This window comes from Triticum aestivum, chromosome 4D (assembly GCF_018294505.1).
Source record: "Triticum aestivum cultivar Chinese Spring chromosome 4D, IWGSC CS RefSeq v2.1, whole genome shotgun sequence".
Lineage (NCBI taxonomy): Eukaryota > Viridiplantae > Streptophyta > Magnoliopsida > Poales > Poaceae > Triticum > Triticum aestivum.
In genome coordinates, this window is record NC_057805.1 from 407012434 (window position 1) to 407026271 (window position 13838).

At 44.8% G+C, this 13838-nt stretch overlaps 2 protein-coding genes across 4 annotated transcripts; one reads left to right on the forward strand and one right to left on the reverse strand.

Annotated features, from left to right (window-relative positions):
• Positions 1-550: 550 nt before the first annotated feature.
• LOC780645 (MADS-box transcription factor 1) lies at positions 551-13239 on the reverse strand. Of its 2 annotated transcripts, none has more exons than XM_044520159.1 (8): positions 12820-13239; positions 5261-5336; positions 4273-4334; positions 4081-4180; positions 1613-1654; positions 1449-1490; positions 1136-1251; positions 551-927 (listed from the first exon to the last, which is right to left on the reverse strand). In XM_044520159.1, exons 1-8 carry the CDS (start codon positions 13002-13004, stop codon positions 909-911), a joined length of 642 nt encoding a protein of 213 aa, XP_044376094.1. In that variant the 5' UTR covers positions 13005-13239; the 3' UTR covers positions 551-908. The 2 variants fall into 2 exon arrangements, with proteins under 2 accessions (XP_044376094.1, XP_044376093.1); XM_044520158.1 differs by having other exon boundaries at positions 551-937; positions 12820-13233.
• LOC123098227 (translation initiation factor IF-2) lies at positions 1661-8180 on the forward strand. Of its 2 annotated transcripts, none has more exons than XM_044520156.1 (2): positions 1661-3689; positions 7953-8180. In XM_044520156.1, the coding sequence occupies exons 1-2, from the start codon at positions 3073-3075 to the stop codon at positions 8026-8028; spliced, it is 693 nt and encodes a 230-aa protein (XP_044376091.1). In that variant the 5' UTR covers positions 1661-3072; the 3' UTR covers positions 8029-8180. The 2 variants fall into 2 exon arrangements, with proteins under 2 accessions (XP_044376091.1, XP_044376092.1); XM_044520157.1 differs by lacking the exon at positions 7953-8180 and adding an exon at positions 4238-4280.
• Positions 13240-13838: the final 599 nt, after the last annotated feature.

The following is a 13838-nucleotide window of genomic DNA, read 5'->3' on the forward strand; positions in this document are numbered from 1 at the left end:
AATTGTTGAACAAGTATTTGAAAAATGATGGTGAAGCGTTCGAAAAATGTTGAACACGTATTTGAGAAATGCTAATCAAGCATTTTAAAAAAATTGAACAAGTATTTAAAAATGTTAACTAAGCGTTTGAAAAATGTTGAAGATGTATTTGAAAAATGTTGAGGATGTATTTGAAAAATGTTGAATGAGTATTTAAAAACATGTTAATCAAGCATTCGGAAAAAAGTTGAACAAGTATTTAAAAAATTGTTGATGATGTATATAAAAAATGTTGAGCAAAGTGTTTAAAAATGTTGAACGAGTACTTGAATAGTGTAGAACAAGTATTTTGAAAAGATGTTGATCATGTATATAATAAAGTAGAATGAAAAAACAAAACCAACAAAAATGAAAATCAAAAGAGGAAAACAAAAAAATGGAGAAGAAAAAAAGAAATAAGATACAAAGAAATAAAGTAAAAAAATAAATGAAAAATAATAACTGGAGAAGAAAAAGGAAAGAAAAAAAAGAAAACAAAAAAACCTGAAAAACGGAATAAAACAGAAAAACGTGGAAACAAAATCGGCTCTTTTACATTAAAGGTGATCGCTCCTTAAAGTCCTGAAGGATCGATAGCCAGCTATAAGCTATTAGGGTCCAAACAACAATAGCGACCTCAGCACACCGCACAAGCTGTCAAACTTTTGGGCCTTCTGCGTACCACGCAGCTTAGCACACACGTAATTTCAGTAGATACATGTGGTGCTCATCACCACAACTCCAGTACACAAAAAAAATATAACAATTGTCACCGAAGTACAAATACATTAGCTACAGTACACATGACGCAGCGCCACATCAGTTAATCATATCCAACCTGCAGACGATCCTCCACCAGGGCGCTCAGAAGCCACGTGATCTCTGTTTGTTCAGCTGGTCCATGTAGGCCTGAGGATACCTTCACAGGGGGAACACAAATCTATTTAAACTTTGGACCGGTGCGTATGATTTATTGTTTAGTTTTTTCGAAAAAATAGGCCGTTGGTAACTGATGTGGTTATTTATACTCCAACGTGTGTGCCTAGATTTACCAGCTTCTTTATTTTGCGGGTGAGATTTACCAGCTTTTCACTGATTGACATGTAGAAAAACATACCCAATTTGCATGGAGGTATCATGCTCCGGGTGTAGTACTCTGGAGCTACACTGCCCTCCGTCTTGCCAGGACATATGGACCGCATTGTCTCCGCAGCAACTGGTGGTATCTTGCAACTGACACGTACAAGAAATCAGTCATCAGATTCTTATTAGCCGCATTTTACTGAAAGAATCCCCTTAAGATAAATGTACTTTTATGTTGTCTTGTTTAAATTTTTAATCAAGCATTGGCAGGGAAATTGGTGTTGTTACGTCAGATACTGTAACCTGTACCCCTGAAAAAAAAAATACTGTAACCTCAGTGATATTACCTTCTTCCTCAAGTCATTGTTTTCATCCTGCAATTCTTGCTCCTGCAGAACATCATTTTAGGCAGTTATTAAAGAAACAATATCAACCGAAGAAGGATGCAAAAGAACTGGACGAGAAAATGATGCAAAATTTGGCATCGAGATAATCCTAATTTCATGCTTACCTTACTTTTCAGTTCAAATAGCTGATCGAGTAATACTTGATTCTGCAAACCATACGACTTTGTCATGCACGACCCATATCACATATATACTAAAAATATTGAACAATGTATTAATATCTCATGAGCACAGAAGATCAAGGATTGGATTGAACAATTTTTACAATAATTTTTATGATGTTCCCTAGAATAGGCATCAGCTAAGTAGACGATTTTGTCTCTTTGTATACTTTTGTACATAATTTTGATTAATGAAGGTTTTATCGAAAAAGGCTTTCTCCCCACTTTATATATAAAGCAACGATCAATAGCACCCGGTATAAACGCACACCCTCACAACACACACACACACCCAAGGCAGGATACATAGGCGCTGAGCGCAGCAATACCAACCCAAGCACTCCACGAAGAGGTGAAGCCGCATATGACGAACCGTGGGCTCCAAGGCGGCGCCTTCAGGAAAGGAACGACACCGGAGCGCCGCCACCGCCCGATCCGAGGATTAGAGTTTCCCCTGGAGCAACACGACGGGCAATTAGAGCCGCGACGACGCCTTCAAGAAGGGAACGAGTTCCGTTGGCGCCGGTCCGTCCGAAGATAGAGCAGGTTTTCACCCCGGCCACAACTCACCGCCACCGAACGCCACACCCCGGCTACCACGCCGCCCACACGGTCGTGGCAACCGGGCAGCACCAAGCCACTGGCTCTGCCCATGAGCACCGCGGAACCATCACCAGGGCCGCCACCCTGGCATCCAAGACCTTGACACCACCACACCCGAGATCCACGGAACCATCAATTAGAGCCGCGACGACGCCTTCAAGAAGGGAACGAGTTTCGCTGGCGCCGGTCCGTCCGAAGATAGAGCAGGTTTTCACCCCGGCCACAACTCACCGCCACCGAACGCCACACCCCGGCTACCACGCCGCCCACACGGTCGTGGCAACCGGGCAGCACCAAGCCACTGGCTCTGCCCATGAGCACCGCGGAACCATCACCAGGGCCGCCACCCTGGCATCCAAGACCTTGACACCACCACACCCGAGATCCGCCGCTACCCCAACCAAAGAACCATGGGCGGCCCCCAGTGCAGAGACCCAATAACCGGCCAAAACTGGCCTCCATCGACCCGTTCTGTGGCATTGGGCGCGAGATGAGCTCGGTCCTACCACCCGGCGCGAGACGAGCATGGTCCTGCTGCCAGGCGCGAGACGAGCACGGTCCTGCTACCGGGGGCGAGAGAAGGTCAGTCCTGCTGCCGGGCGCGAGATGAACTCAGTCCTGCTGCCGGGTGCGAGACGAGTGATGGACCGCAGCTGGGGGAGGGCCAGCCCTTCAACGAAGATAGCGGCCGAACGCCGCAAAGATGGCTCGAAGGTCGAACCAGGCCGCCTACAAACGATCCGACGCTAGAAATCCAGCCGCAGCCGACCCGCCAAACCGCCGTGGTGCCGGCGTGACGAATGGAAGCCTCCACTCCCAGAGGACTGAGCCGCCTCGCCGCCGCCGCCCACCGCTGGAGCCGCAGCCAGGCCGAGCCAGTGGCCCAACCCGCGTCGCCCATCAGAAAACGCCAGATTCGGCCGGCACGCACCGCCACCACCGCCACCAAGCCGTTGTTGCGCCGATCCCCTTGCTGTCAGCAGCCGCCACCCGACGCCCACGGCCGTCGGGCCGCGCCGCCCGCAGCCCTCACCGCAGGAGCCCCAACGCGCCAGATCCGCCGCCACGTCTGGGCCCCGCGCGATCCACCAACGGCCGCGCCGTCAGCCACGCGACCACCACCCAGCGCCGCCAGCGCGCCAGGCGACGTCGCGCCGCAGCGCCCGGCGCCCACGCCGCGCCCCAGCCGGAGAGAAGGGCCCGCGCCGCTCCTCTGCGCGCGGGGGAGCCAGAAGGCCTGGCCGCCGCCGGACCGGGCGAGCTTTGCCCGGCTAGGCCCTCTGGCGGCGACAGGAGAGGAGGAGGGAGGAGGGGGACTCAGGGGCGGCCGCACCGGAAGTCCTCCCCGCCGCCGCGCGGGGGCGGCGCGGGAGGGAGAGGGTAGGTCAAGGGAGAGGGTCTGTATCGTTGGAAGAAGGTATATGAACTGCTTAACTGTTGTCTAGATTTTTCTTTTGACATGATTAATGAAGGTTTTCGGGTCAAAAGAAAAATCTAGACAACATTATTAGGAAATGTTTGGTTAAGAGAATTCAAAGTTGATATATTTAACTATTGTAGCTTGTCACCACTCCCGGTGTTTGCTCCCTCCACTTAGTTTTCCGTCGTTAGGTAGATGAGTAGGCAAGAACCCATGTGGCTTGAGTGGAACCATAGCCCAATTGCCATTAAGCTAGAAGGATCTTCCCACAGGTGGAGAGTTTCCTTCCATTTTCTTTTTATGTTTTGCTTAAAATGAAGCATTGAATGAAAAGCATCTGAACTTGGTGAACGTTAGCTTATGTGACATGAGAGTCTAAGTTCTCTACCTTTTTTGACCTGATATGCTTGAGGGATGCATCTATTTGGTTCTCTATCTGGTCAAGCTCCTTCATGCTAAGTGGGCCCAGATCCTCACCGAGAATATTTCTACGTATGAGAACGAGAACCAATATCATAACACTTCAATCCATATTATATATGCAGGAAAGTAACTGTTCACCTGCATCTCTGAAGACTACCTTTGTGAACTTTGAAGAAATTCAACTCTGGTCTTGAGCTTCAAATATTCCTGGTAATTAATCTAGTTTTCAACAAGAAAGTGCGAAATATTACATGTCAGTTCGACTGATATAATACTTGTGGAAAAAGGAAGCTCAAAGGTTCAGAATAATAGACCATGTTGGCCAAATAAACAAGATAGTTCCAAACAAAATTGTTGTCCCAACAAATGGGAAGCAGGGAAGGATTTCTTTTTTTTTAGGGGAAGCTGGGAAGGATTTCTTTTTTTTTAGGGGAAGCTGGGAAGGATTTCTTTCTTTGAGAGGAAGCTGGGAAGGATTTCTTTCTTTGAGAGGAAGCTGGGAAGGATTGAGTTAAGAAAGACAACGATATGCATGGTAGGTCAGTGTTCACTTAGAGCTAGTCTCGATTAATTCACAGAATATGATTGTTTACACACACATACAGTGATCACCTTAGAGCTAGTCTCGGTTCATTCAAAGAATATGACTACACACACACACACACAGAGGAATACACCTGGTAAGGCTGGCAAATACTCGAGCACTACACACAGGGGTGAAGTTAAATGGTCTGTAAATGCTTTTAATTTACAAAAATATACTTAAACTCGTATCACGCGCACCACATGGACAAAGCTCAGCTTTATAGACAAAGCTCAAACCGGTCCGGACTCTGGACAGAGGTAAAGACCACACACTCTCTGAATCTCGCACTGATAATATTGATTACTGCACAAAATACATCTGGCTCTCCTTTATGTCTAGAAAAGAAAAGGAGAAAAGAGCAAACCAGCTATGGAGGTGGCATGAAAGAGAGACATCGCTTGTCAACTAAATTATATACTCCCTCCGTTCGGAAATACTTGCGTGGTTTTTGTTCAAATAAGAACTAAAACCACGTCAAGTATTTCCAAACGGAGGTACTATATCTCAGTATAAGTGCATTGCATATATCAAGGTATTGTTAAGAACTGGTGAGGCTTACTTCATTTTCTAGCGGAGGTGTTGCTTCCTGTGAGTTGGAGTTGCAGGTACGGTATCTCTCAAGTGTTCTGTACATGCTGTTGACATAAGAACTCTAAGTGATCAGTTCATATTTTCTGACAAGCAAAAATTGTAGAAAACATAAATGCTTTTAGGCTGAACCAATGTTTTAAATAGCGGGCTATTGCCAAATAGCGGCGGACCTCAAAATCAGCTATAGCGGGCTATAGCAGGCTATAGCGGGCTATTTGTATATGGGTCTATTTAGCGGCACCCTGCTGAAAAGGCTATGTAGCGGGCTATAACGGAACATTGGGCTGAACACATATAGGAAAAGTAACACATGAAATTCTTTAGGTATCCTTCCATATCTGATTGTGATCTTGGATGGTATGTATAGTCAAGTGTGGATTACTTGTCCACCTGAGATGAGAGGTTGGTACACATATATTAAACATATAGTCAAGTTACGGAAGCGGAAAATGAATTCCTAACCTCTCCTTTTTCTGAGGAGGAAATTCGAACCGCTGTGTTTCAGATGGAACACAACAAGGCACCGGGACCGGATGGCTTTCCCGCAGAGTTCTATCAATGCTTTTGGGACGTCATTAAGGCAGACTTGGTTCAGTTGTTTAACCAACTGCATTCCGAGGACCTTGATATTTCTCGTTTAAACTTTGGGGAAATTATCCTACTGCCTAAGATTAAGGAGGCTAGTCGTATTCAACAATATCGACTGATTTGCCTTCTCAATGTAAGTTTTAAATTTTTTACGAAGGTAGCGACTAATCGGTTGAACGGTGTAGCTGACCATGTCGTAAAACCCACACAAACAGCATTTATGCAAGGTCGCAACATTTTAGATGGAGTGGTCGTCCTGCACGAAACTGTACATGAACTGCACCGAAAAAAATGAACGGTGTCATTCTTAAAATTGATTTTATGCAAGCCTATGACAAAGTTAAGTGGCCCTTCTTGTTGCAAACCTTACGCATGAAAGGGTTTTCACCAAAATGGTGCCGCTGGGTAGAGAGCTTTGTCTCTGGCGGTAGTGTGGCCATAAAAGTTAATGAAGACGTTGGCAACTATTTTCAGACAAGGAAGGGGCTTCGTCAAGGCGACCCCGCATCTCCTATTCTGTTTAACATTGTGGCCGACATGCTAGCTACCCTAGTGGAGCGGGCCAAGCTGGATGGTCAAATTAGCGGGGTCATCCCACATCTGGTAGAAGATGGTCTATCCATTCTACAATATGCAGATGACACAATTTTTTTTTATGGATCATGATCTTGATAAAGCAAGAAATCTCAAGCTACTCTTATGTGCCTTTGAGGAACTTTCTGGTCTCAAAATTAATTTTCATAAGAGTGAACTTTTTTGCTTTGGAGATGCTGCAGAATCTGTACCCGAGTATGCCGACATTTTTGGATGCCAGCTCGGGCAGTTTCCGATTAGGTATCTGGGTATCCCCATACACTATCGGCGTTTAACTATCGCTGAGTGGAAGCATGTGGAAGAGAGACTTGAGAAACGTTTAGCCAGTTGGAAGGCCAAACTCTTGTCTTATGGGGGGCGATTGATCTTGATCAATTCTGTCCTAAGCAACATGGTTTTATACATGTTGTCATTCTTCCACCTGCCGAAAGGGGTTCTACAGCGTCTAGATTACTTTAGATCCAGATTTTTTTGGCAGTGTGATAACAAAACCAAGAAATATAGACTGGCTAGGTGGAGCGTATTATGCAGACCTAAAAGCCAAGGGGGCCTGGGAATCCAAGACCTTGAGATTAAAAATATCGCTCTTCTCAGCAAGTGGGTCTATAAATTACTCACTGAGAAGGGAGTATGGCAGGAAATCATTCGCAACAAGTATGTGGGATCCAATGCCATTACTCAAATTCATTGGAAACCTGGGGATTCACATTTTTGGAGTGGTGTCATGAAGGCCAAGGAATTCTTCTTCCAATTTGGGACCTTCTTGGTTAGGGACGGTGCTCAGGTTCGTTTCTGAGAAGATACCTGGCTAGGGAACACTCCCCTAATGGTGCAATATCCGAGCTTGTACCGGATCGTCTGACATAAATTTGTCACGATCAAACAAGTATTAGGACAGGAAAACCCCGATATTTCTTTCCGTAGGGATCTTTTGGGCACTCGTCTGACAGCATGGAATGAATTACTCACTCGCCTGGAGGACATTCAACTGTCAGATGATCGGGAGACTTTTCGATGGAACTTGCATCAGAATGGCAAATTTTCGGTCAAATCCATGTATGATGCAATGGTTCATTGTGATGTTCCTGTAGATAACAGGAAATTGTGGAAGCTAAAAATTCCCCTAAGAGTCAAGATTTTCCTCTGGTTTCTTAACAAAGGAGTCATCCTAACTAGAGATAATCTGGCACGACGAAACTGGCATGGCTCCAAGACGTGTCTTTTGCCAACATGACGAGTCTACCAAACACCTATTTTTTGAGTGCAAGTTCGCTCGGGCAGTTTGGGCTATGGTCCAAGTAGCTTCGAATTTATACCCACCACGTAGTGCACGGAATATGTTCGGTAACTGGTTGCGGGGTATAGATAAACAATTTTCTGCACATATTCTTGTGGGAGCGGCGGCCTTATGCTGGGCAATGTGGCTTATCAGGAATGATGTGGTTTTTAACAATAAATGTGTCTCATCTCCTATGCAGGTTATTCATGTTTGTACACGATGGCTCCGTACTTGGTCTATCCTGCAGAAGCCGGAAGACAGGGACATTTTTATGATGGCGTCTACACGGCTGGAGCGTACGGCCAGGGAGGTTTTCTACCCCCATGGATGGCGGTGTGATTTACGGATAGGATCTACCGCTCCTTAGGCTGGACACGATTTATTGCTTGGCATTGTATCAAATTATTTTATTTTTAGGGTGATCTGGATTTTTTGGCTGTGTGCATAGCATCTAGCTATGCAGAGGCCGGGCTTTCTTTCGACATGATTGTATCATCTCGATATATCTATTCAATGAAATGTCCTTTATCGAAAAAAAATTATTAAACATATATTGTAGAATGCATGCACGTATACGATGGGAACACATGTAGTGAAGAACCTGGTCTAGAGGGCCCAACTGCCCAAGGCGTCTTACGAAGGACTGCGCAGTTCGATTAGCCTCCTTGCTATCAGGTGGAAGCAAAGTGTCTCCATCTACGCTATCCAGCCTTCCTCTAAATCTACTGCTTGTGATAAGTTCAGATCTAGATCTTGTTGTGACTCCCGTTAATCTTATCCTTTTTTCTTCTAAATCTGCCTTTTCTATAGTGATATTTTTAGTTTTTGTTACACTTAGCATCTCTTTTATAATAACTAATGGTTTTGTGCATCTTTAGTTTGTATAGAAACCAGATTCTTGTTATTTCATGTATATGCCATGGATATGCTAACTAATGCAAATTTAAGACCTCTTCAAAAAATGTGATCTCAAAGGGAGTCTCAAGGAAAAGCTCCCATTATTGTAAGAAAATTCTTTCCATCTATATTGAAGATCCTAACCTTGCAATGTCTTCTCTTTTTTTTCCTACCTAAACTTTAAATTACTTTATGACCTCACATGTCTGAACTTGTTTTGTAGTGAGACAGGCCTGCAGTCTTACTAGGTAGAAGCACAGGTTGGTGTGCTAGCCAGCCCAGATTCGAGCCTCACCCCTACCTATTAATTTGAGCATGGTACCTCATATGCTCAACTCGTTTCAGCAAACATGTTTATTTTAGTGTTATATTCATGTGCAAAGTTTCTTGACGGAATTACGAAATTGATAAGAAGTCCATGGAAGTCAATTTTTCATGAAATTTTACACATGAATATAACACTAGACCATGTTTGTTACAAAAATGTAACCGAAATATTTGATTTTTAATTATTTTTTCAATTTAACTGCTTAATCGGGTGTGTGTAAACCCAAGTTCCAAAAATCCACTCAGTGGAGTAAGGACCCAACAACATTTGTGTACTCATAGATCAAATCAAACGGGGAAGTGTTTAGGGCATCTCGAACACTATCCTCTAAAACAGACACACTATGCGCATACGGACCATGTTCGCAGACACGATATGGAACCGGCCATCCAACATATACCTCAAATGTCCTCCTCTTAAACTTAAATAAAATAGAGCACTACCATAACCTTCCTCAAAATTGCATCCCTCAGCTAAATAGACTTCCACCAAGCATGCCAATTAACTACGTGATTCCCCTTAAAATAAAGTAAAAATGAGTAGTAGCTTTATTTGGTGGAAGGCATCCACAGTGCTAGCATAGCTTCTGCCAAAGCCACCTGCTTGCTTCCGCCAAATGAAGGGAACTAGTAGTCGCTCACGCCAAATGAAGTATTTGAAGAAAACAAAGTGAAAGAAAGTGATTAGTGGCTTCCACCAAACTTCAAACATGCTATCTGCCAAACGCCAAGCATGCTGCTGATCCTTCCCCCAACCCGCAGTAGCGGCCTTCCACCATATGGACCGAGAGGAGAGGAGTATGTGGTGCGTGGCTTTTTAATTCCTCATGCAGATGTCTACAAAGCCCCCTGGTTTGCTTCCGGTTTACGGGATTTAAAACAACTAGACTGGTACGCAAACCGATTGGGTACTGTATTGGATGGCAAATTGCGTTTGGACCGTCCTGCCCGAACGATTGCGGACGGTTTGAGGGTCTACGTTTAACTTGAGCCAAAAGGTATATACCCTCCTATTGAGAAAGGAGGGTGTACTATATTGGGTCCTTTTTTTTTGCAAAAAGGATCAGATCTATTATAAAGGCTCACCGGAAGTACAAAGCACCTCAAACATAATAAAAATTACATCGAGATCCGTAGACCACTGAACCACCCTTGCCGCCGCCGACGCACTGCTGCCGCCACTCCCATACTAAAGCCGGCCTGACATTATCGACAGCCGGGAAGTCTTTGTGCAAGTGCCCCTAAGGACCAGCGCGCCGGAGCCGCAGTCTTTGCCGTTGAATCCTAGAATCAATCTGAAGAATACGACACCAAATATCGCCGTTGTGAACGCACGGTGGGAAACATCACCTTAACCTTGCCGCCACAAGGAGCTGGCAAGAATTTAAGCCGGAGCTCCGTCTAATCCGTCCCAACGGACGAACTTGAGGAGGATCGGAGACCGAAAAATTGACTCGAAGAAGGAGCGCCACCATCCGTTCAAACGCTACCACTGCGAGGTCTAAACCCTACCTATCTACTAGCGGGAGCCAAGACACCAGGATTCTCCTTCCTGCCACTGGCCGCCGGAGTGGCAGGCGGAGGGAAGGCGAATCCACGAACTCGCCTGTGGAGATCGAGAGGAGGAAGGCTTTTCTACTATATTGGGTCTTTGCCAACACGTATTCTGACAATCAATGATATTTGTGTGGTGTAGTACAAATCTCGTGTGGAGCTTAGTCAAATATTATAAACCACGTGTATGAACATGTTTGTTAATGTTTAGATTACACATGATATTACACTACTTTCTTAATGATTCATGGCTATATAATTTTTTTTAATTTCACCATGTAAATGTTTAAAATGACATGTGCAGCGAAAACGAGTATACACCAATTAATTAAGCACCTAAACACAAGCAAACAAATAAAGTTCACCATTATCCGTGGTGTCATTCGAGAAGAAAATATATTTTATTTTTCAGAAAGAAAGACAAAATAAAACTTCCGATCTGGATACTATATATATAGTCTTGCATGGAAGCTGTATAATTACTTTAGAAAAAAAATGAAGGCCAACCAAAGTCCTATAGGAATAGAGTAAACTCCACTGGGGATCATATATATATTTGCTACAAATGGCAAGATGAAGCAGAGTCAAAGTTGTGTAAATTTTAGAAGGAAATGCAAAATAAAATTTCAAATATTATATGACCACTTTAGTTTTGCATGAAAGTTGTGTAATGACTTTTAAAAACGGATGGCCAACAAAAGTTGTCTAGTAATAGAGTAACTCCACCGTGGATCATGTATTTTCTACAAAATGGCTAGTTGAAGCAGATTCAATCCTTAATGTAATGTGGATTTCCACCAGCCGTTGACGTTATTTTTTTCATCTTTTTTCGGAAAGGAGGGTTTACCCCCGACCTCTATGCATTATGCACACACCATATAATATCAAGTTTAGAGTACTATAAACATCCACGGTATCTTGCATAAGTCAAAAAAGGAAAAGAACTGAAAACTCGAAGCAACTATGCTAAATAAACGTGGCACAACATATACGGCTATATCTACCTGCAATTTACTTGAAATACAATCATCATAGAAAAGAAAACCAATCCTAACAGAACATATTGTCTTGCATGCATGTGTATAAGTCAACTCGATGTATATTTTCAGTGGATCTGTCAGCTCTTCACATGGGTAATATCGCTACCACAATCAGCACTCCTATATTGCATGCAAAGCTGGTGAAGCTGGGCTGTTGTTTTCTGACTTGATATGAAGTCTGATGGAAGAGATCACTTGGCATCTGACGTACGTACGGTTGGGCAGTCAGAGCACAAAGCACCGAGTAGTTCTACACGGGGCTCAATGAAGATGGGTGGGTTTTTTGATCGGACAGCTGCTACCTTCAATGGAACAGTAACAAATGGAACGGTATGTATCACCTTCTCTCTGCAATTTCTCAACGCACACATCGTAAACGGAGTACTACCTACCAGTACGTCTTAATGACCAAAACAGGCTTCTAGTAGTACTCCCTCCCTCCGTCTCAAAATTCTTATCTTAGATTTGTCTAGATACGGATGTATCTAATATTAAAACGAGACTTGATACATCCGTAGACAAAAATTTTGCGACGGAAGGAGTACGTGTTAATTACATGGGGAAGTACCGGATTGCTCATTTATATTTTGGCAGTGGATGAGGAGTTAGTCGACAAAGTGCACAAATGCACGGCGGATCTGATAAAACATAAAAATGGGAAAAGCAAGGGCCAACAAAACAGAAGCTCGATCTAAAGATGGAAGCAGGTGGATGCATCGTTTCACTGATCCAGATAATAAATCTACCTGACAAGCAAACAATCTGTTTGTCAATCTACCTGAGTGTCGATGCAGTTAACGATCGATCGAACGCCTAATATGATAGGGACTAGCTGATCTCCATCACTATTTTTTTTTCAACAGATAAGAAAAAGAAGAGGTTTATTGCAGGCAGCAGGAAATAGAGGTTTATTTTGCCAGATCTCGGTTATCCGGGCGACCAAGTGAGACCAAAACAACGGAAAAGATGAACAGATAGGGTGGAAGAAAGCTAAGATTTAACCCCCCAAAAAAATCTACAAACAGGTTGCGGACCTAAGCCAAATCGATTTGCCCAGGAAACCTGCTCCACTATAAGCGCGTGAACCCAAAGAGGGGAAATTAGATTCAAGGATTCAAAGGGCATCGGTTCGATTAATCGGCCCAAACCTCGATGGGTTTACTACTAGATCGTATTAGCGTTGTTGCTGTTGGCCGATCTATGCATGCACTGTGGAGAGAAACAGCGAGCGTTGGTTTAGTTACACACCATGAGGAGCTTGAGAACTCGAAGAGGCGGCCGCGGCCGGAGAAGATGATGAGGGCGACCTCGGCGTCGCAGAGCAGCGAGAGCTCGTAGGCCTTCTTGAGCAGCCCATTCCGGCGCTTGGCGAACGTCACCTGCCGGCTTATCTTGTTCTCGATCCGCCTCATCTCCACCTTCCCCCGACCCATCTCCTCCTCCTCCTCTCTTTCTTTTCTCTCTCTCTAAGTCTCCTTTTATTTTCCGCAGCCAGCAGAGCGATGTCTGATCATATGCTTGCTCGGTGCGCCTAAATAGTCTCTCTCTACAAATCTCTCGACTGTCAATCACCAGTTCACAGATCGACTGCTTATTAGCTCGGCCACCCTCTCCGTCCCTTCTCTCGGGCGCGCGTACTGTAGCTTTAGGGTGGTGGTGGGGCAGCGGGTGCGTGAAATGATTGATGAATCCATGACTTGATGTTAGATTAGTTCGTACCGACGCACGAGCTGAGGTGAACCCGCTTGCTGACGAGGCAACAGTGCGTAGCGACGGACCCAAGCCAAAGGGAGGCGTCGCAGTAAAGGTGAGACGAGCGCACGGCAGCTCACGCTCGCCGAGGTGGAAGGTAGACACTACTGTAGCTCTCGATCCATCGAGGCGGAAGAGGACGGGTGGCACGTGTCGACGAGCGTGTGGAGGAACAGACGAGTGAGGTAACCAAACCACCAGCACCGGCAGCTGGCACGGCTATACCTAGCTAGTATAGCTTGTACCCAAATGCTTGTGCGCTATTCGGTTGTTGCGAGTCCCTAGCCACGTCCTATAGCTTGTAGGGCTTGGGTGGTAGCACTTCGCTCGTAGGGCTGTCACTCAACGCTTTGAAAGCAAGTATAATAAGGTGACATAAGGACTAAAATATTATATCTTTAATTAGTTGAAGGAGAGAGAAGAGAAGCGGGCTCTTGACTAGTAGCTAGCTGCAGCACGAGCCCTAAGAGCAAGTACAACAATGCCTAGTCAGCTGGCTATAACAGTTGCCACAT